Genomic DNA, 23804 nt, shown 5'->3' with positions numbered 1-23804 from the left:
AATTCCAAATATCACTAAATTGGCATTGCTACGTCTAATATTTACATGAAAAACGCAGCCAATTGATCCCAGCACATGACTCAAAAAGCGAGAGCGAAATCATTATACATTAACATCAATGGCAAGAATAGGCTTCTACCAATATTCCAGTTTTCTATATCATACAGTCTCTTACTATTTCTCCTCACAGCGTCAATCTAATTCCACCTTTTTCACTTTACAAACCAATTACATGCAGTAAATTTCTAACAAGGAAATCATATAAAACTCAATAAAAGGTAGAAAATTACCTGATAAACCATATTGAATTTCCCAGTCACACGAATTGCAATATAATATCTATACAAGGTGCCTTATCCGTCCCTAGGCCCGTATCGCTGTATCCATATTATAGCCAAATGTCCACAATGTTTCAGTACGACAAGCTATCGCTTTTGTGTGTATTCTAAACCCCAGTGATAGTCGGTTGACCTTAAGAGTGAATGGCAAACACACAAATCCTTTCTCATCAATATTCGTCAGCTATGCTTAAATCCTATAGTACAGTTATTGAACCGAATTGGTGTTTTTCACATGAACAAGTGCTGTTTCTTCTGTATTTATATATATATATATATATATATATAAGGTTGTATGCTGGAGGCAAGAACGCTCTGCTGTATTTTACGTCTTTGATGCGTCAATGTACAGCAAGTTCTGAGGGTGTAGAGACCCACAGTACGACTCCACCCGATTGCTTTATCTTCAGATCGAGAATTAACCGATGCCTACGTAACTGTAGACACAATGGTTAGGGTATTTATATATAGCTATACAGCCATTGAATATTAATGTATATACTGTATATTGGCTACATACATAAACATGTATTATATATAGACAAATGAGACGCCCTAGCAAATGTCTAAAGCCTCGCGTGTTAATGATCTGTACTGGCCTCTAAACAAAGGACCGTGTGAGTCAGCTCGCCTCTCGTGTCTTTTACCAATATAATTAAATCACTGTGTAGCTTTTATAATGCCCTAATAGACGCCTTGTCATGGCGGGTTTGGATACAGACCAACAGATAACTAACACTCTTCAAAATAAGTGCTTATTAGGAGATCTATTTGAGAGAAGTAATATCAATGCCCCCCACTTCATGGTTTTGCTATCAAGATCAACTGATATTCGGGTCATCTATGCCTTGTATGAATAAAAAAAACCTTTCCTGGAGGTGGCCTCATGAATGATATTCGGCACGTTGAATAAAGACAGTGACTCCACAAGTATCGTGCTAACCTTGGCTAGTTCCGATAAAAAAAGGTGAACTTTCATGTATTGAATTGAATAAACTGTGTATCAAACATTTAAAAAGCAATAAAATGAGACCCAAATCGACTTCAGATTATACGCCGACGAGATTGTTTGATATCGAATCATATCGTATGACGCCTTTTCTTTTTACTAAAAGGAAAAAACCGGCAGCAGTGACGACTTCATGGGAATTAGAATCCCCAAATGTCGTCCTAAGTCGAACCTTATAACATGTACCCTGTACGGAGGTTGAACGAAGGTTAAGGTCAAGGTCAAGTATTTCACAGAGTTTTGAAAGTCGGAAACACCGTACTTCTGCTGCTTTGTGAGAAGACTATTGGCCTGACGGATCCCGCAGCATGATAAGATGAGACATCTTTCCTGGCATGTAATTTATTTATCTGCTGTCTGTCGTTTGTCCCTTTATGGTCTAATAGTGTAGACGGAATTCATTAAAAAAACATAAAAAATCAAAATATGTCAAGTTTGTTCTAAGCAAAAACAATAATCGAATAATGTTTCAATTGCTCTTTGTGTTCAAATTAAATCATAAATTATTCATACCAAACTGACAAATCTCATTCCAAATAAAACATCTAAAATCTCGCAGAACATAAGATCGTAATGATAAATAAAGGTAAATAAGGCTTTATATGTTATGTACTGTGAATGGATAATACCAACAAACAATGTTTACATTTAATTTGTATAAATTAATGCAAATCTCAATGTAAGATGACATGACTTGACCCCCATCACCGGAAGTGGCACTCGTCATTATCATCGATCATAGCTCTCAATATAATAAATTTCGCACAAAGCCTCTTTCATGACACTTTCTTGAAACAGGCCCTCTTGTGTCATGTTGATTACGTTGATTCTGATATAATCTGCCCTGTTTCGTCTCTGGCTTTTCATAATACACCTACAATGTGAAATCTTTGGCACAGAAGATGTTGTCATTGGCCCATATCAATTATATATTTCAGGCACACCCCAAATGTTTGATCAAGCTGTTGATACTACAATGACCTTGACCTTTATGTCAGTGATACAACCACAGCGTGTTCATTGTGTCTTACATAAAACCAGAGTTCTACCCACAGTGTTTAAAGTAAAATAATCAGAAAAAGGATACTCTCGCGTCAGTACACACGGACCTATAAGAACACACTGAAAAGCCAAAAGACACTTATAACATTATGCCATGGTTAGTTTTCGTTTGGATTGTCTGCATCGTCACATTTATGTATTTTCAAAAACACGTCTTTTCTCACCTAAGAAATATTAAAAAGGTTGATACATAAGTAAACATGAAATAAAGAAATTCGTTCTTAACACAACAACTGGAACTCTGAAGTAAAGTAAATTAACACCACCATGTGAACATTTCGTCTAGTTAAGATTCATCCCTGATACTAAATATAAAAATGATAACTATCAATGTCTCATGTATTCCAGAATATATAATACCCTTTATTCATTTCAACACCGCAGTCACTTTAGATTAACAGGGATAGATTTAAGTTTTTAAAGAATATGTCACAATCACAAAACTATTTAGACAATATCAACATAGCTATTTTACTAATTGACTTTTTTTGTAAGCTGGTATTTTTTATATTTAAAACAGGAGGATGACTGATTATCTTTGCCATTACAATGACATTCTGTATAATTGATAGAATCAATACTGAAATAGGACTCTGAGGTGGATATCGCTATAGATTTCTATGGTTTGATGGTCATCAGTTCCACTATCTACAAATTAATTCGAAAATTATTACTCGTGGTATGCTCCCGGAGGTATTATCACAGTGCGGTCTAGCAATATAGAAACGCTTCAAACTGTGACAATGCTAGGAACTAAATGAATGCACAAACAGTAAGCGATACTGCCATTTGCTTTTCAAAGTAAAACATATTAATATTTAACATTTCTGTTTAAACACGAGAATGAAACTATTGAAACGTTAACAAATATTCTTTGACATGTTTTAATAAATTATTTCATATTATAACAAGTTACAATACATTGAATACCGTATGAGTGACCAACAGTTATGTTTTGAATGGAATTCTGGTGTATACCATCACGTCACGTGTAACAAGCGAGGGTCAAACAAGCGCACAATACAAATACACACATGTGCATATCGCTGTTATCATTACACGAATACTTGCCTGTTTTTTTATGGTATAAACACATTTTGTTCCTTGTTGTTCTAGTGTATAGTATTATATTTTTGCTTTTTATTAACTTTTTATTATTTTTTTTCCTTGTGTGTAGACGCTGTGTTATATGGTATCTGTGTGTGTTGACGCTGTGGTAAAGTGTGTCCTTGTATATTGATGCTGTTGTATATTGTGTCCTTGTGTGTTGACGCTGTGGTATATTTTGTCCTTGTGTGTTGGCGCTGTGGTATATTCTGTCCTTGTGTGATGACACTGTTGTATATTGTGTCCTTGTGTGTTGACGCTGTGGTATATTTTGTCCTTGTGTGTTGGCGCTGTGGTATATTTTGTCCTTGTGTGTTGACGCTGTTGTATATTTTGTCCTTGTGTGTTGACGCTGTGGTATATTTTGTCCTTGTGTGTTGACGCTGTTGTATATTTTGTCCTTGTGTGTTGACGCTGTGGTATATTGTGTCCTTGTGTGATGACGCTGTTGTATATTGTGTCCTTGTGTGTTGACGCTGTGGTATATTTTGTCCTTGTGTGTTGGCGCTGTGGTATATTTTGTCCTTGTGTGTTGACGCTGTGGTATTTTGTATCTTTGTGAGTTGACGCTGTGGTATCTATTTTCATCTATTTTGCATCACAAGGCTTATGCACATTGTCATGTTTTGCCCTACTTGCTGGTAAAGTTAATTGAAAAGAAATAGGAATAGATAGGAATAATGTCGGCAAATATATAACAAAAGGATTTATTTTTACACGTGTCATAGATTGACTGTTATGACAATATACCCAATATCTCTAAACGGACGCGAACACAAGAGTAAAAAGATTGAATGCCTACATTAATTATTGAAAAAAGATTATGTTTGAGACCTATTCATAGATATTTCAACAGTATACAATTTCAATTTCCGCCGTTTCGATGTCATTATTTACAACGTATAAGCGAGAAGAATTTATAAAGGAGAAGAAAAAATAGGAAAAATAATAAATTAAACTTTGACTGAAAGATATATTCTTGATACCGGATATACTAAGAATACCAACCACACAGCTCACACGACCAATTAAGTTGGCCGAAATCAGATTGTAAATAAATGGATTGATGTGTGTGGGCACATCTAGCCGGATCACAGATCTCTCCGCCCTCCATTATACTTTCAACCTCGTACTGATGGTGCGTGGTACCATCAATTTTACTTTTTATGTTTTACATATATGTTCTGGGCTGTATATATTCTATTCCAAAGATATGTTAAATTTATTAAGGGCAAAGATTTACTGACAATAATATAGCCTTTATCTTTATCATGCTGGGCATAAATCTGTAATCAAGATGGTGCCGATCAAATATCTATCTCAAAAACAATTGTATTTATATAGTAAGATTAATTCATTGGTTGTATTCCTGAGCTGCAGTTTATATCTGATATGAGTGATACGTAGATTGTTTTGGCATTTAAAATTCCCCTTGGTAACATGAAGTAATCAGATATTCGCTATAAATAGACGTGTTATTGTTTGTTTTGGAATAGTAAATAATTACGGTAACCTATGGGAATAAAAGGACTCCAGATACCGGATATTCATAGATGACTCGTTATTGTGAGCGTTTGATCTCGGATACCAATATGTAAGTAGAACAAAGCATATGTACGAACGTGATACAACTGTTGGTTGTTTCATCATGTAGGCCCACGTTGTAAAAAAAGTATAGAAGAATACACAAAAATATAGAGCGTCACAAAGACAAAACATCCCACAGCAACACCCAACGTCAACACACAAGGACAAAATACACCCAACGTCAACACATACTATATGATCAACACACAAGAACAAAATCATCCATAGCGTCGACAAGAATGAACAAAATTCACCACAACGTCAATATCACACTGTGTTCATATCGACAAATACAAACAAGAAAAACCCACCACCATAGTAACCTCTGTACGATATGTTCCTTTATCATGTAAGTTCAATAGATCACACTTTAAAGCAGGTTTCACGAGGAACGCATTAAACGTGCATGTAAATGTTCAAATGTCTATACTCTATCTAATAACACGAAAATAACAAGTCATAAAATAAGGTGAAACGATGGTATGAACGTGTGCCTAATTCTATGTTATTCACGTGAGGATCTGGCGTAGTAATTTATATGTAATTAAACAATACGTTACTCAAACAAAAAGGACTTCATATGTTACACTATCAAAATAACACTGACATAAGACATCTTTGTCATGTTTACAAATGGAAACGATGTAATACTAACATTTGATTTGTAAACATTGGCAAGGAAAATTGAATGCCATTTGAATAACATAGTTAAGGTTAAGAGATTAAAACAATGTCATTGTGTAACCGAGGTTTTATTTCAGTTCCATGAAACATCATGATTGAATTGATTACTATTTTGTAACATACTCAGCTAGTTAATCATTACAGTTATCACAAGAATACACATAATTTTATTATTAGAATGGCAAATTGACATAAAAATATTCTTAATGATGAAGCAACGTTACCTAAAAACTTTTTCTGCAAGAAGCCTTGGTTCATAAAAACACCTTTGATATACATAAAAGCAAAATGAAACATTTATAAAGAATGCTCGGAGTAGATATATTATGAATGCTGAACTATCATTGGAATAAGTTTAAGTTAATCATTTTGTCTTCTCTGCTAAATTTGTTTGTTTGTTAGAAACCAATTTAAAAACCTGTGTCATGCGGTCTATGTTATAAAGTGTTTATAATGTACATACCGGGATGACTGCATTCTCACGTGGTGACCATAAAGTATAACAGCGTCCGTCCAGTACGTACCGTAATCCCCTTAGGTTTGTTAAACAAACACTCCACACGAGTGACAATCTTATCTTATGTCCTCTTCCCCTTTCTTATTCCATTGTTACCTATGCCACAGGTATGTACCTGGCGCATATTCGTGATCTTATACAATGTACCTGAGAGACAGCTAGATTAAAAATCATTCCCTCCGAACGACAATAGGTCAACCATTTGACTCGAGTACAATTACAGTCGCCCTGTCCTCAATCGTTAATTTTGTAAATAATTTTTTCATGTATTGAAACATTTGTTTACATTGGTGTATTCTCTTGCTGTTGCTGTTATTGTTTGAGTAGGTTAATATCAAATGCTTAATAGCATAAGAAAGTGGTAAGATGATAGTCGGATAGGTGTTGATATTTACTTTATTGGTCCTTTATAGTCATCACATTCCGAAAGACTTACATACAACTTAATACGAGACCGCTCACTACAGAACGAGTCCAGCTAACCAACAACAGATATGGGGTTGATGTTTCATCCTTGATGGGCAAAGAAAACACCTTGATATCATGCAATAGAAAGCTAGCATGTCTTTCTTTGGATCATACTGGTCAGTTCATAATCTGCAGCAATGCAAAAAGCGGTGACTCGTATATGTAGGCACCATATAGTGGGGAAATCAACAGGCTAGACAGGTTTTCGAACCCGGAACCATCAAACTATAGACGATCACTATACTCATTGAGACATCTGGTCACCGTCGAGTGAACCAGTCCAGACTATATACAACAGTATACCAACCTATATGTACCTACCTGTGTGTGGCATTTCATTGACCCCAGGAAATTCTAGTCAACTTTAATGGTACATACTAATTACACCTGGGAATCGGTCATCATGACTATGGACTTTTCCTGTTTATATTTAAGTACCATTAGCATATGAGTTCAACGACTCAGCGTTCCAACCAGCTCGAGATTCATTATAACACAATGAAATGTTAAAAGACCTTGGGGCAATGGTAACGACACATCTATATATCAGGTAGATTAAAAGGACATTTTTTTTTTATTTACTCTTGTATGTTACTTACAATAAAAAATGAACTCTAACGAAATCGAAAAGATATCTTTTATATAAATGCATCTTAAAAATCCAACTGATAGTCTGTGTTATTATTCAATTCGTCCACCGCGCTAATCTAGAACGGTTTATATTGCCGAAGCATTTAGATAAGTAGGTTTGATAGGGTCTACGTTTAAATATTATAAATAACAGATTCGCTGAATATCTTTGCTTTCTCGTATGACGTTTGTGGTCGGAGCATTTAGGGATTTATTTGTTCGTTTGAAAAATAACTGTTTCCATATTTCATTTCATAAATGTTTTTTAATTGATAAATGAAATAACTGTTCAGTTCAAGCCAACATATACCCTCTCCAACTGGGAGCGAGGAGACACAGCGAAAACACAAACAGGGAGCGAGGAAACACAGTGAAAACACAACAAGGTCCTTTTTAATACAGTATGTCGATAACATATAGTCTAAAATTATCCCGCTTTAAAAATTCAGAAAGACATAAAATATAAATATGTCAACACGCCAGTTATTGATAAATACCTACTCATAAGGAACACGTATTCCCTTAGCAATATATTTCAAAGTAGTTGGTTGATTTGAATAATTGTTGTTTGTCATATCGCATCTCGCTAATAAGCTATGATAACTATTCATTAAAACCCTAACAGCAATCATGTAACTAGACATTTCTGTCACAGGAGACCAGACCGTTACACTGAAACGGAAGAATGTCACGTTATGAAATTGAAAAAAATATTTATTATCAATAAACCATGGAAATGTTTAGGGATAATTTATCAAATTAACGAAAGAACGCAAGAGAGAGAACGTTAAATTAAGCTCCGACAGTCACGTGAATTATAATGACAATGTTTGTTTGTAAATAATGAAACGCATACGATATTGTTACTATAAGTGTATGATAATTAAGCTCTGAAAAAGATGAGAAAATGACTAGAAGCACTGTTAGTGTTTTTATGTTTATTTATTATCCACACCTTACATGAAATCAACAACGAACATCTAACACAATCAATCAATAACAACAGTTTTCAGAACAACATTACAATTTTATTATAGTAACTTAGGAACTAAGGTATTATTTTGATAACAGAAATATTCTTATCAAATCTCCATTTTAAATATCTACCTCTAACATAGTGCCTATTTTTTTTTATAATAAATAGATATTAATTACAAATTGGAATGACACCTTTAAATCTAGTTAATTAATATGAAATATACACACTTATAGTTAATGACTATCTTTTGTTGAAATATATAGTTGACTCGTATGTGTTTTAACCAGGAGTAACTGGTATCAAATCGTATTTAGTTATTGGACGCACAGAGCCGAATAAAATAGGAAAGTTTTTCAAGATATGCAAAATAATCATGCACAATATTCCGGTTTTTTTTTTATCGCAAATCATTTAAAAAATAATATATATTTAATTTTAGAATTTATGTGAACATTGGTTATTTCAAATTTATGTAAATTCAGCGTTAGCTAAATGAGGTTAGGGATACATGTTCAATACTGCAGTTCTGTCTTACTTCGTAGCCTAATGGGCGTGGTACTTACGGGCTTGTTCCTGTCCACAAGGCAAACTAATAGATTATCTCTTGTCTGACTTCCTGGATGTGGTGAATGAATAAATTACATAACCAGTGCATAGAACCCCATTGTTAACCGGCTGTAAATAATTCACGAGAGTGTCCCATACACCTGGTGGGTGGTGCCCCAAAACAACCCGCCACAGCAGTAATGCTACACCCTTTATAACAAACAATAAAAATCTAGATCCGGCCAATTAAGCTCATACGACACTCAGACACGAGTGGATCACTAACACTTAGGGTTATGACTCGCATTTCCCCAACTTTATTCCATATTTATTTCATAGGTTATAAAACTCTATAATGAATCAAGTTCTATATCAGTTAATTTCCGTTGGTTATGATGAATTTAGTGGTTCGCCAATTCCGCAACAATTTACTGGTCAGGTTACACGTGCTTTATTTCACGTTGCCATAGTTACTGCATCAATGATTTGAAATATGAATATGTCCAAAGAAGTGCGGCGAGGAAAACAATTTATCATTGACGGATTCTATTGTTATGCTAATTTGATGTACTGGCGAAGGGGAGAAAAAACAACATAATATGCATGCTAAAAGGGTGTATATTTGTCTGAACACTTTCTACCGCAACGCATGTATAATTCATTTTCAACGTTAACCTAATTGATTGTAATTCGTTGTTCAAATTGAAAATGAATATTGAAATGAATCGGTAATGTTAAATGAAGTTTTTGTATCAATTTCTATTTTAAAGATAATTGCTGCAAGCCTAGAATAAAAGAATACTATTTTCGAGAGCATTCATTCATTCATTTGTTCGTTCGTTCGTTCGTCCGTTCGTTTGTTCGTTCGGTTATTTATTTAATTATCTGTTCCGTCATTCATTTATTCATAGTTGACTAGTATGTTCATTTATTCGTTTCGTTCTTTATGTCTCATCTGTATATCTGCTAAGTTCTAAAAAAATAAAACATTATAAACTACTCCGAATGAATTGAATATGCGCGGTTCATTTTAAATCAGCTTGGTCGGTGTATCTATTAAGGCACTAACATGCAGTCTGTGCTCCCTCGGATATCCAGCACAACGGTAAGGATTGATTTTCTCTGATCGAGCATGTGGGAAGTGCACTGGGTACAACCCGCCAACAATTATGCTTATATACAAACACAAAACGTCGGTTTAAATTGATAGGATCGTACGTAATGCATACTACACATAGAATATAAATCAACATTTTAAAAACCCGGGGGATACAATTTGGGTTTTTCTGCATTTTTGCAAGTACAACACTTGACTGTTCCTTGAATCGTGACAGTCAGGGAGATTTGTAGCGATAGTGCACATTCTGTGCAACAACGCAACAACATTGATATATCAATTACTATGCGAGTGCTGTTCCTCAGATTTCCCTGAGGTCCTTGTAAATAAGAACTTGATTAAAATGACAAAAACGTATACCAACACGGGTGGCATAGGTAGGAATTTGATCGAAAAGAAAATGAATTATGCGGATTATATGATATCACCGAATGACAACATTGCACAAAACACAATCGATTGGACGGTAATTGATATGTTTCGAAGCCATAAAATGTCAGATTATTTAATCCAATCGATATATGATGTCGTCATACAAATAGAATGAATTTTAAAAAAAACAACAATAAACGGAGTCACATTCGTATTGGAAATGTAGTATTTTATTACTTTTAATCTTTTGCATAATGCAGTGAGTCGTGTCACGTTTCGTGGAGATATATGATAATGTTCTGTTTATTAGTCCCAGACTTGATTTCTAAACAGAACATATTTTGTGTACAAACAGACCCGACCTACAGATTGGTACAACGTGCATTAATGGCGACATTTAGATGCTTATCAAATGCAGTGAGAAACGTAAATTTCTGAACGAAGAATAAATATGATTGTTTTCTGGTGTAATATATGTTAATGTAATCGAGTTTGTATATCATGTTTGCTGTACTCCATTGCACTTTCTGTTTAATTCAGGATCCGCGTTCAATTTCGATATCACACTTTCTCATCTCATATGTCTTTACATTGAAAGGCTAAGAAGTACATGGATATCTGAATCAACATGACCAGTTTAATTCTTATATATCACCTTTAAGCCAGGAAACAACCCATCTGACAATCAAAGTTTATCATCAGCCATTAAAGCAGGTTTATGCACGTTTATACCTTTTCCATTTATGAGGTTTATTGGACTTCAATATGACCAAATAGGAGTAAATAAAATACAATCCAGATTTAAATTGAGAAGTTTGAAGATACCCATTAATATCTAGTGTCAATGAGAAATATCAGCTGTACGTGCTATTTCGGTCAAATACGGATGTAGTGATAGTGGCGAGTCGGTAGTGGAGATAGTTGCGAGTCCGTACTATCGGTCTATAATTGGAAAAACCATTGTAGTGGTTGAAAGTGTTATTGAATACTCGTATAGTGGGTAAATACCCGAGGATTATCTCTGATTTTTTATCATTGATTCTTGCAACTACAAATAAAGGCAGGAAACGTCAAACGTTATAACATATTTGTCTTCCAATGAAAGGAAAATGGGCCCCGGAATTTCTTCGATTTGTTTATCCGGTTTTTAACATCCGGATCACGCCATTGGGCTATCAGCTGCTAAATATGGAATTCTATATCAAACAATAAGGTCTATTTTGAATTCATCAGGCAATATATCCATATGTGAATTATGTAGACCAATTTAGCCGTGTCAGCGGAGAGATGACACCAAATATTGATAAACATGCTCTATTCAATAAGATATTTGTATATAATTTACTTGGCATGAATTAATAACAAAATGTCGATTATTCAATTTTCTAATATAACAGACACAGTTGATGGTAACAGATCGTTTATTGACACTAGCATCATCGATGGTTTGTTATTAATAATCATTGTATATCGACCTACTAGGTGTAAACGTATTTTATAAGCAAAGTTATATTTTAATTGAAAAGCATTATGTGTACGATAGCGTTACCATACACGGACCTAATAGTCACCAGTGATCAAAGAACGGAAAGACAAAATCAAAAATACATGTTAATAAATGACGAGCTAAAACCTTTAAATCATTCCTTAATTTATGTATTTTACATGAATTATGAAACAAGTTTTCGACTTATGAAAATCACTCTTGATAGCCCGGATTGAACCAAACATGAGGCTTTAATGTAGGAGGAAACCGGACTTTCTGGTGAAACTCTATGTCCCGTGTTGTATACTTACCTTGAGATACAACGTCTTAATATATTATAGGTACATTGTATACTGTGTAAAATACATTGTATACTGTGTAAAATACATTGTACACTGTGTAAAATACATTGTATACTGTGTGAAATACATTGTATACTGGGTAGGGTACATTGTATACTCTGTAAGGTACATTGTGTACTGTGTAAGGTACAGTGTATACTGTGTAGGGCACATTGTATACTGTGGAAGGTACATTGTATACCGTGTAAGGTACATTGTGTACTGTGTAAGGTACAATGTATACTGTGTAAAGTACATTGTATACTGTCTAAGGTACATTGTATCCTGTGTAAGGTAGATTGTATACTGTGTAGGGTCCATTGTATACTGTGTAAGGGACATAGGATACTGTGTAAGGCACATTGTGTACTGTGTAAGGTACAATGTATACTGTGTAAAATAAATTGTATACTGTGTAACGTACATTGTATACTGGGTAGGGTACATTGTATACTTTGTAAGGTACATTGTGTACTGTGTAAGGTACCTTGTATACTGTGTAAAATACATTGTACACTGTGTAAAATACATTGTACACTGTGTAAAATACATTGTATATTATGTAAGGTACATTGTGTACTGTGTAAGGTACCTTGTATACTGTGTAAGGTACATTGTATACTGTGTAAGGTACATTGTATACTGTATAAAGTACATTGTATACTGTGTAAGGTACATGTAGCATTTGACCTCGACTCTAACACAAATGACAGGTATAATGCGTAGAGTAGCATACAACCTTAATTCTAACACAAGCCACATAGGTAATGTAAGAAGTAACGAACGTTTTGTAAGCACATCGAAATACACACACTGAAGAATTGTGATTATATCTTTGGTGCCATACACCTAAGAACACCGCCATGGAAAGTAAAAGCCACATACAACTCACGGGACAATCATACAGGTGTATATCATACAAAGATTACATCACCACCGATTACGTTTATAAAACAATAATAAAGTATTCTTATGCACGAAAAGTATTGAACAGTTAAAAACGAGAACTACAGCGTAGGGCAGACAGCTCGTAATTAAAGAAATGTACATTTTATCGATACAAACACATTTGATCCGTGCTAGCATGCATTTGGAGAAATCCATTTCTCTTCTGTATTATCTTGTCGTATTACTGTAAGAACAGAGAGCTTTAGCATTTAAACGACTTTCTATGAATTATGTGATATTGATTGATACTACTTTCGTTTTCTAGTGTCTACTTCGTCTGGGTTTGCAGCCAAATCGTTGAGAATGAGGATAATATAATTATTCTTGTGAAGGAACATATGCACTCTACAGCAGTTTGAAAGACAGCTGGAATGTGACAGCATAATACTAGGGTATCATCTACAGCAGTCAACATCCCTACTTACAGTTAATGAAATATCTCCCAGCGAGGACGCAAATGCACAAGACAGAGGAATATGTACTTTTATATCACATATACTATCTGATTAAGATATCTATTAATCAACATCTACAAGGGAGACCAATCTCCATACCTAATGCATAACGCTATGAGTACCCTTTTCTACAGCGACGCCATCTTTGATTATAAAAATCAACAGTATATATGTCATGAGTATGAAGCAATGTGACGTGGCTAAGGAGGGTTTTGAAATTTACCAAATAAATGCTGTCACTTAGGACACGCCTATATTAATGAACATTAGAATGGTACAGCGGTATTATTAATGCCAATACGAGAAATGAAATTAATAATAAATGACAGAGAATTCTTAATGAACTTCATAATACTTCAATGACACTTAATGATCGTTAGGGAAAACACATTGTCCATGACATGAGAATAATGGATATTTCAGAGCTGCTACCAATGTACTGCATTCATTATGTACGAAGTACCGTACGTAATTGACCTTTCACGCCAACGATTAAGACGATGAAGATATTCGTTCGTGAACACCAATTGACCTCAGAATTAATGACAAACGGACATTCTTCAAGGTTTCCACACGGCCTCTAACTATTAAACCTCCTGTCAGATCCCTCCCTACTCAGGATATATTAATATAAATATATGTTGTGATATCCTTTATGCTATGTGTTCCAGACTATTTTTTATTCAGTTTATTTTAAGTTTTTCAATTACAACATATTTAATTTAGACATTGATTTAAGTTGACCTTATCTTTAATAGTATAAAATTATTACTTTTGATTAAAGAAGACTTATCTTTACAAACACTGTTAAAAATGACGGTATTTAATTGTTTTTTTGAAAAAGTATTTCAGAAAGTCCTTCTGATATATTTGATTTTAATCAAGTCTTTCTTCATTTAAAACAAACAAAGCAAATAACAACCTTTTAAAAAGAGCGTATGTTCCAGATATATACTTATTTATATTTCCCTACACCTGTATCCAAGAAAAGAAATGGCATCGCCTAACAATGTGACCTCACCTGTCATATCAGCTAGTAATAGCAACCTGAATTATTTTCCAACTGCCTAATCGGATGATTTATCATTCAGGCAGTTATATCAATAGTCTCAACACTGTTGCCATGCCGACCAAGTGTTATTGTTGATCTATAGGTTGACCCTTACTTGACCACATAATCATAAAAATTATTTTGTAAAATGTTTGTAAACACCACGCAAAATAAAACCACCTTGTATTCGTTAGTTAGAGACAATGCCGTGTGATTGGTTCGTTGTTGATGATGGTCAATGAGGCGTATAATTGGTAATCTTTATGGTAAGAGTCAGGTCGAGAGTTTAACCAAATATTCTCTATAACGATCACTAACAATGATTCAAACTTGCGATAACGAATACATTACATGTAATGTAAGACAGGGAACATCTTATAACATTTTGTAATATGCAGACCTTTATTTCCATATTCCAAGAAAGCAACATACCATTATGTATAGAAATAAACAATTAAACCCAAAGAGGTACCTGATCGTCAGCTAACAGTTAGGCGTCATTTTGCATGATGCTTTTTGCTCATCTAGAGAAGAATTGATGATTTTAATACTTATTTTAACTCGATTCATTGTAAGCTCGATACTCGGGAAATCAATATAACATTTTATTTACTGGTTATATACCATTACTGTACGTTATTGGTATTGTCAACGACATCCTAAACTCATGAAATGTGTCTTACAATTATTTTCCACGTCTGATCATTATAAAAAAAGGAAAGAAATTAGTACATTTCTAATGTGAATAAAGAATAGTTGCACATATCTTAAGTTAACTACTTGCTTCATTTCCCAAGACTATTATTGACGCTGAAAATAAGCATCTTTCGCGAGTACTTTGATACTATCTTACGGTAAACATAGAGGGATATTTCTAATTAAGTTCGCTTGTTGTGTGCTGTAAGAACTAAATACTAGCAACATTGTTCAAACACTTGCAAAATGTTCTTTCCTTTCCATCCATAAAAGGCATACCCATTGTTAAGTGCTAGATCAGAGGCGTGTGTGGCCTGACACGCAATAACAGCATGCGCGTCTGATGTGTGGAGATATGTAATCTCTGCAAACGCATGTGCATACGACAACATGTTTACACCATAAATGTCACGCGACTTTCGGATGCACTACTGCCCATGCGCAGTAATTACGTTCTACCTCATAGTCACAGACATAACATTGTCAGAAGACGTATATAACACGATGCATATTTTATAAACCAATACATAAAAAACAGGGGTAAAAAGGGCGATAGGTCAATGATCTTAAAAATAGCTACTAGCACAGACCCTACCCTGCGCAATGTTTTACTTCAATTTTCAGCAATCTTACATTGGATCATTAACCCGAGGGTACTTGCGGTTACGGTCAAGGTCACAGACATTATACTGTAACTGTAAACAGCATTCCACTTGAGGATATCCTGAATGTGTCCGGTCATGGAATTTTTATCAGATGAGCAAAAACAACGCCAATTCCAATTGCTGACCTTGAGCATGGTGAGAAGGTATGCACGGAACAACGGCCATTAAAATATCCAATATGGCGAGACTGATTTGCAAAATGATCTAATGAAGTGTGTTCGTGTCCGCAAAGAATTTTACACAAGACAAACTGACGTCACAAAGCTTTAGCTAATGCGTCAGTAATCTAATTAGCCGTTACTAATATGGGTGTTCTAAACAGTTAATCTATAACGAACAACGACCTGTTTACCAACTATGTCTGTGAAAAAGTAGCTCATTAAATTTTTTCTACGTGATATATGAAATAATTGCACGATGCACGTACCCTCCATATTTGTCACGCCTTTCTTGTGCTCTGCATTTGCAATGAAAAAAAACCCTACGATGAATTCAAAATTATGCTTAAATAATTAAGAGAAAGAATAGGAGAAACAAGTACTAAACATCTGAACAACACATCCAGCTGATACTGAAATTACATCACAGATTTTTGACCCATAGATAAATTGAAATATTTTGTTTTTAATATTTTCTTGTATTTTGTTTAGTTCAAATTGATATTAAAAAGTACGCTCCACAAGGTGTATGTATATACGCGTATGCTAGTGTACCACAAAGTGTATGTATATACGCGTATGCTAGTGTACCACAAATTGAGAAAATTTAAATGCAAAGTCTTGACTCATTATAACGTTTGAGAGATACGCATATGTTAGGTTATTATAAACCACAACTTCACCTAAATGTAATGAATTCGAAAGACAGAAATTATGTTTAAGACATTTTCTCTAGCAATTTAGTCCATAATATAGAAAATATATAAATTAAGCATCCGTGCTCTATAAGATAATTTCTGTGGTCACAAAGGCCCCAAACCATCTGGATATCTATATAACAGTTTGTTACTTACATCAGAGGTTTCACTAGGTAAACGTATTATGATCAAAAGAGTAAGCAGCCTCTACAGCAATTCTGCTTCCTCTTGTTAAGAAATTAAAAGTTTGTCATCAATAATTCAAGGTAGTGATTGGAATTTTTAAAAAGGAAATAGATTTATTGAAGTATTATCACACAGAAATAAATAAAAATAAAATAAAATGTAAAATACGCATGAAATTGTTGAACAAGACACTCGGCCCGAGTATTTGTATCTCATTCGTCAGTCGTTCTGTGAAGCATTTACCTCTGACCGTAGTGTAGTGGAAAATCATACAGACGATTTTATGTGTGTTTAAATTGTCATTGTGTTTGCAGGTCAACACTTAAAGTAAACAGTTTAAATCTTTAAACCGCAAAGTCGACTAAAACAACCCTTGCCATAGGTCAAGTGCATTGACCATGGGTAATTTAAACCCATAAACGATGATTTTGGCAGATTAAACTAACGTTAACCGTAAAAGGGTCAATAACCCGCTATTATTCAGTTTAGTATGTACCGTATATATCTATTTCACAAATTTGGTATTGATCCGCTATTCTTGCTATATTAGATTTGTGAATAGTATATCCAAAATATTCAATAGCCTTTATGTACATTATTTTTGTTAATAGCATAATATTGTTTTTTAACGTTTAAACATATAACGTTGGTTTAGATAACAGGTGCAAAATATTTGGACAAACATGTCTACAAGTACACATGCACGTATTGTACATTTTTATGATGGCATGCTATATCAACGGAACTCAACGGAACCATAAGATAAAGGAACACACACATGTCATATAAAACATAAAACTGTAAAGTAAATTAGAATAATAATTACAACATATCATTAGTACACAAATCAACTTAGTTCAGAGTCGTTATAACCTGACAATAACATGGATGGTTCGAGAAGACACCAAAAACAAAGAAAAATATATAATCACCACCACCTCCAAGCCCGGTGACATTATGAGATAAAACCATGTATTTTGCTACCGAGGTAGACTTAGATAAATCGACCTACCTGTAAACGAAACGGACAACGCCATGTGGAAGGCGTTTATTCCGACACTGAGCAATATAATGCAGTTTTTGATAATCATCATGCTTCTTTGAACACAATTACATGCCTGACTGACTTAAGCTGCTAAATATAATGCGCCTGACCGGTCAAAGACCCAATGACAATCTGGTTGACTGATGTTATTGATGAATTCGAATTAAAAAGCATTTCTATCTTTGCCTTTTATCAGAGGGTATATATGGAGCAATTCACCGATAATTGGGAGCACTTGAAGATTATTTCGACCACCATTACGTTAAGTGAGACCTAAAACATACTTCCTTACCTAAATGTATCACGATGATATAGATCTATAGTCTCACATATTGTTTTTAATTCATACCAGTGAATTATTATTGGCTTATTACCAAATGTATCATTTTCAAACATTTTAGTCTTTAACTTACTGTGATAAAGCTACTGTTATAAGAATAGTTCAAGAATAAGGATGTAGAATTAGTATATTTGAGTCAGATTGTATATGTTTATATCCATGACATCGTTAGAATCAAACAGCTGCAATTACCTGTTTAAAACTATCAACAAAAACTGAACATATTTGCAGAAATCGTTTACGTCACCAGTTTTTGTGCCGTCATTTAATGCTTTGTGAAAACTTATCTAGTCATGTTCTTGACTAAGATACCCCATAGTTCGTATTATAGAAACCTTTTGCATACAACAGTGTATCTGATTTGATTGAGGGAAAAACAAAATCATATTTCCTGTTATTGAATATATTTCAATCATGCAACCACGTTTTGTTATATGATAAACATTGTAGAACCTCTGAATACATTGTCAGCTTTTAAACAAAATCATTCATTTTAGTATCATAAAATCTTCCTTTCTATTCGGAAACGTTAATTTCGAGGGAACAAATGTTCATGTTTCCCTCGTAAAAAAGGACAATACTTGAAAAGTATACTAATTACTCTAACAAGAATAACGCCAGACTAGGATCAGTCACGTTGAGCTAAAGCTGCTTTAGAAGCTCTAATGGCACTTGCATTCATAGGGATGTATCATGAGAGTGGTAATCACGTAAGATCAAAGGCGCGAACATGATTAAGATTTTACAAGAGACGATGCTATTATCATTAGTCAAATATCCGTGTTCCCGATTTACGCATTCGATACTTCATTTAGAACTAATATTCTTTTCAGACGATATGGTTTCCTAACGAGGCTTATGATAACAGCACAGTCATTAGGCACCATGAAGTAGACTGCCGCAGCTGGACTGATACGAAGGTTAATGGTAACTTCCAGAATAATTCATTCAGACAGTAATTTGATCTCTACTGGTACTTGTATGGTTTGCATTCATCCTATGTCTAAAATATTAATTATTTGCAGCAAAGGATTATTTTGCCCTGGTAATCAAGAAGGAAGTGAAACATACTAACAGGAAAGCAAAACAGCTACACATTATTTATGATTTTATTTGTAGTAACGTTCCCTGGGATTCATAGAGGTGCATCATGTATTTAAAGGCGGAATCCACTCCTATGCTAAGAATCCCATTTGGTCGGCCCACGTAGCGGGTTTTTCTCCACATTTTGCAACAACGTTGCCAGACTGCAGACAGTGTTAAAACGTATGGTATCAGCTCCCTAGATTCTGTTTTGGTCATATTGAAACTCCTATTGAAATACTCCTGCTCAGGACAAGAAGTTATATTTATTCAAGAGCCTGGAAAAAAACATTATTTTAATCTAAAGCTGATTTATTTCTTTAGAACAAAATAGTGATTTTTCAGGCAAACATTGGTGCAAAATATGAAAAGAAATCGCTGTGTGGGCCACCTTTGTTTTATTGTTTACCGATATGTGTTCGAAAAAAGGTTTTGTTGAATTTTCGTGTTTCTCTTTTCGATATTTTTTTTGGTATCGAATTCGAGGTTGATATTGTTTATTTCATTCAAATTTGACTCTATTATTCAGTTTATTACGTTATTTTAGGTAAAATACTTAAAAAAAACATAAATATAAATAACAATTATAACTCGTGAATTAATAAGTGATATATAAACAAAGTAGTAATAACGACAGACACAAAAAGGAATCTATCAAATTTGCAAGGCAATCCGCCCCATTTCGCGACCAAAATGTGGAATATGCTGATATTATCGCATATCCCTTCGGTTGGCTTGTGACCAAAGGCTTTTGATAGTAAAGAAAGAATCTTGAAGACGAGAATTTAACTGAATTAATAGAAAAAATATATATATAGATTGTGTTTAACCCAAATATATATATATATATTACATATGTCATAGATTTAAAAAGTCTTAACCAGCGCCACACACCGTACCACACCCAGGGGAATCATGTTATATATATAGTTGTAAACAACGACCAGACGTTTGACAGATCGTTCATTATTGACCATCTTGTTTACACAATATCGATTTTCGATGTGATATCTCCTTCAACCTTTGAACTGTTTAGTGTACATGTACACCTAAGTGTTGACTTATATTGGACGTATTTCGCCCCGTAGTTGAATGTTCACGCTTTAAGTTGGTAGGTATACGTACAACAGTAATTATATATCTCACTACCTGTAATTTCGTTCCAAGTTCTTATATTTATTAAGTAGGCCTGTGAAACTTTACAATGTAGGTCTGTTTCTGTTTCTATGATACTAGAAGACAGGTGCTACTTAATTATAAATACATAAAACAAGTGTACACCATCAATAATCACGTAAAGTATGTATATACCTAATTTCATGTACTCAGAAAGATAAACTTAAGTTCTATGGCACAAATTATTACTATTTAATATTTTTCTGAAAATTGAAGCATGGTTTGTTACTAATCAAATGACATTCTGAATTCAGTCAACGGCTAGTTTCTCGTACACTTGTAAATACACATTTCTAGGAACAAAAAGAAACACTATATGCATAATTATAAATGATTTATAATAAGTAAGGTTCATCTTGTATGGCAAAGCATCGACAATTATCAAAATCTATTTTCGAAGGAAACATCACGAGTCGTTTGATATAGCTTTCCTTACAATACAGAGCTTCATCGTTTGTCTTGAAATAGGTTACACGTTAACCGCATTACACTTTAGCCCAACTTACAAAGTTGTACTTTTGATATAATGTGACATATATATTGCGAATATGGATACACTTTATATTTATATATTACTTATATAAATATATTTTCCAGTTATTGAGAAGTTTCTTGGGTTGAAACAAACCCTGCTGTGTGATATTTTCATTTCACAATATTTTATTGTAATGATCTTATGTACAAAAGTTATTGGGCAACAAGCATAGCCTATATAAGCCCTCTCCTTACAAAACATAACAGTATATACATATCATATAAACGGTACTTTTACATATATTTCTTAAAGTAATAAAATAAGAGATTGTTTGTACTTTGATATTGATTGGACAATACTTATTTTAATTATCGCAATTGTTGTTAAAGAGATTATTTGACAATACTATTTGAGAATCTAATTAAAACTTCTGGTCTATCTTAAGTAATTCTAAACCGTCTCCACAATATTTTTATTCATATTTACGTATTTTGATTGAAAACCATAAATAAAAGTTTGAATATTGAATGGAACAGCATCACACATCACTGTGTGATATTAGTAATAGATTATGTCACCCCTGTGTGAAGTAGACAGAAAAATCTGAAACCGATGGTAACATTTTTAAGTTTAGAACGGGGTTTTGCCGAGTGTTAATCTTTACCCAATCTTATCCCGATGTTTTAGATATAAATTTGTTCACTCCACACGTGGTTTATTTATTGTTTTTTTCTTTCTCAAACGTGCTGTTCTACCTTAAGAATAGGTTGAAATGGTGAAACCAATGCACCGCGCGATCATGTCGTAAAATTGATGAATCTACCATAGTTACACTACATGGAGTGATGTCATTTACAGAACTATACCACGTGTGAGCTATTTCTCCCTAGGTATTAAAAGACAGGTTTATCATTTCCTGTGGGAGAACTCCTGATCTACTAGGTGATCGAACAGGGGACTCTCGACTGCAATCATACTATAAAAATGTCCATGTTTTTTTAACTAATTTTCAGGATACAGAGCAAAAATTCCCCATAGGATCTACGCGACCAGATAGTGCGGATTCAAAAGTTCTACTCAGCATATACCATTTAACAAATGAGGACGAATACGTCACAAATACCACCCACAATACCCTCCAAACAGGTTATATATATTATTTTATGCAGCTGCTTCATCATTTTAATAAACATACACTTCCCCTTGATTATTTGTACTTATCAAGGTTCCTGTTTGTTAAATATGTAAACATACCTTTGAACATAAAATCATAAAAAGTAAGACGGTTTGTTAAAATCTATCCATCTTACTAAAGGGTTTTTTAAAGATATTTTCTTAGATTTGTTCGATAGCAACGCTAGTAAATCTGCATATCTTTATCAAAGCATCGTCGATTAAACCTTTATGCCTTTAGTTTTGAAGGTATTTTGTATTGTTTGTTACTTTTACCAGCCACAGCCATTTTTGTTTCGCTTTATGCATATGTATTTAGACGAAGGTCGCCGACATCATGTATGTTATTCCATTTATAATGTACTTTTGCAAGAAGGTGGGTATTGTTCATATCAAAAGGTCATCCGATTATACTCAAACAACACCTGACAATCCTGGTTTCGTTTGAAACGTATTTCATATTCATATAGAAAAGAAGTCCTCTTTTCGAAGACACAAATGGACCATACAGAACCTACTAACTCATTATTAAAGTCAACTTGAAACGAAACCCAAATATTTATTTCCAAACAAAACGTACCTAAATGTATTTACACTAGAAAAACGAACGACTTAGCAAATACTTTTAATGGCTTAAATATAGATATTCCTTTTTATCTGTGTTGTGTGTTTGTGTTATGAAGCAGGCACAACTGTCCTTACAGTCGACATCAACGATTTTTTCTGAATGGTAGTGACTTCTTCAACCCATTTTACATTGTATTACAAATGGAATGCGAGTAACACCTTAACGTTATACTCCACTATACATTGATACATAGATCTACCTGGAAACATGGTATGTTTTAGAAGACACTTTCAGTATGTATCAGCATTTATATATCAAATCCCTATTGTAAAACGTATGATTAACTTAATGTGAAATTAAAGAAATTTCAAAATGGTCTTTTCAAGAAGTGCGTCAAAATTGACATTTGTTTGATATTTTTACTTCAGAAGATAACAATCAAAATATGCATCCATGTAAAAACAGATTTAGTTATAAATTTCATTTTTTTCTAAAATTATATTCATATTTTTTTCATAAAGCTACAATGTCAGTTATTTTAAGCTGAGTTTGCTTGAACATGTTTGTACTCCAATTTCGGAAGAATTTCTAATATAACTTAAAAAAAGGTATGAGGATTTTGAATTATCATTTAAAAACAAAATACAACAAAAATGATTGAGATTAAAAAATGAAATCATATGAGAATTAGAAATGAGGACTAGATTAAAATGTATCAAACATCGCCAATACCTCCAATAAATCATGTCAACTTCTCACTTAAGTTGTGTAATACTCACCCAGAATTCATGAAGTTGCCTCAAGGTTCAATGATACACCAACGTTTGTGAACCTGAAACGAAAA

The 23804-nt window shown here is 33.8% G+C and overlaps 1 protein-coding gene across 4 annotated transcripts in view; it reads right to left on the bottom strand.

The window, feature by feature from the left end:
- The window catches only part of LOC110447783, a 39334-nt gene that overhangs the window by 3562 nt on the left and 11968 nt on the right, over positions 1-23804 (bottom strand). The window contains exon 2 of one of the 4 annotated variants that reach the window (XM_021493701.1): positions 23740-23792. The exons of 1 other annotated variant lie outside the window; for it this stretch is intronic. Coding sequence is in view for 1 of the 3 variants with exons in the window: in XM_021493694.1 (XP_021349369.1) it covers positions 291-302 (12 nt within the window). In the remaining 2 variants the exon portion in view is untranslated. Of the gene's footprint in view, positions 1-290; positions 695-6250; positions 6411-23739; positions 23793-23804 lie in introns of those variants that run through there. 2 more of the 4 variants (XM_021493720.1, XM_021493694.1) reach the window with 2 other exon arrangements.

The sequence above is a fragment of the Mizuhopecten yessoensis genome, unplaced genomic scaffold (genome assembly GCF_002113885.1).
Source record: "Mizuhopecten yessoensis strain PY_sf001 unplaced genomic scaffold, ASM211388v2 scaffold401, whole genome shotgun sequence".
NCBI classification, from domain to species: domain Eukaryota; kingdom Metazoa; phylum Mollusca; class Bivalvia; order Pectinida; family Pectinidae; genus Mizuhopecten; species Mizuhopecten yessoensis.
Note: the sequence above shows the minus strand (reverse complement) of the source record. Positions and strands in the feature narration are given on the sequence as shown.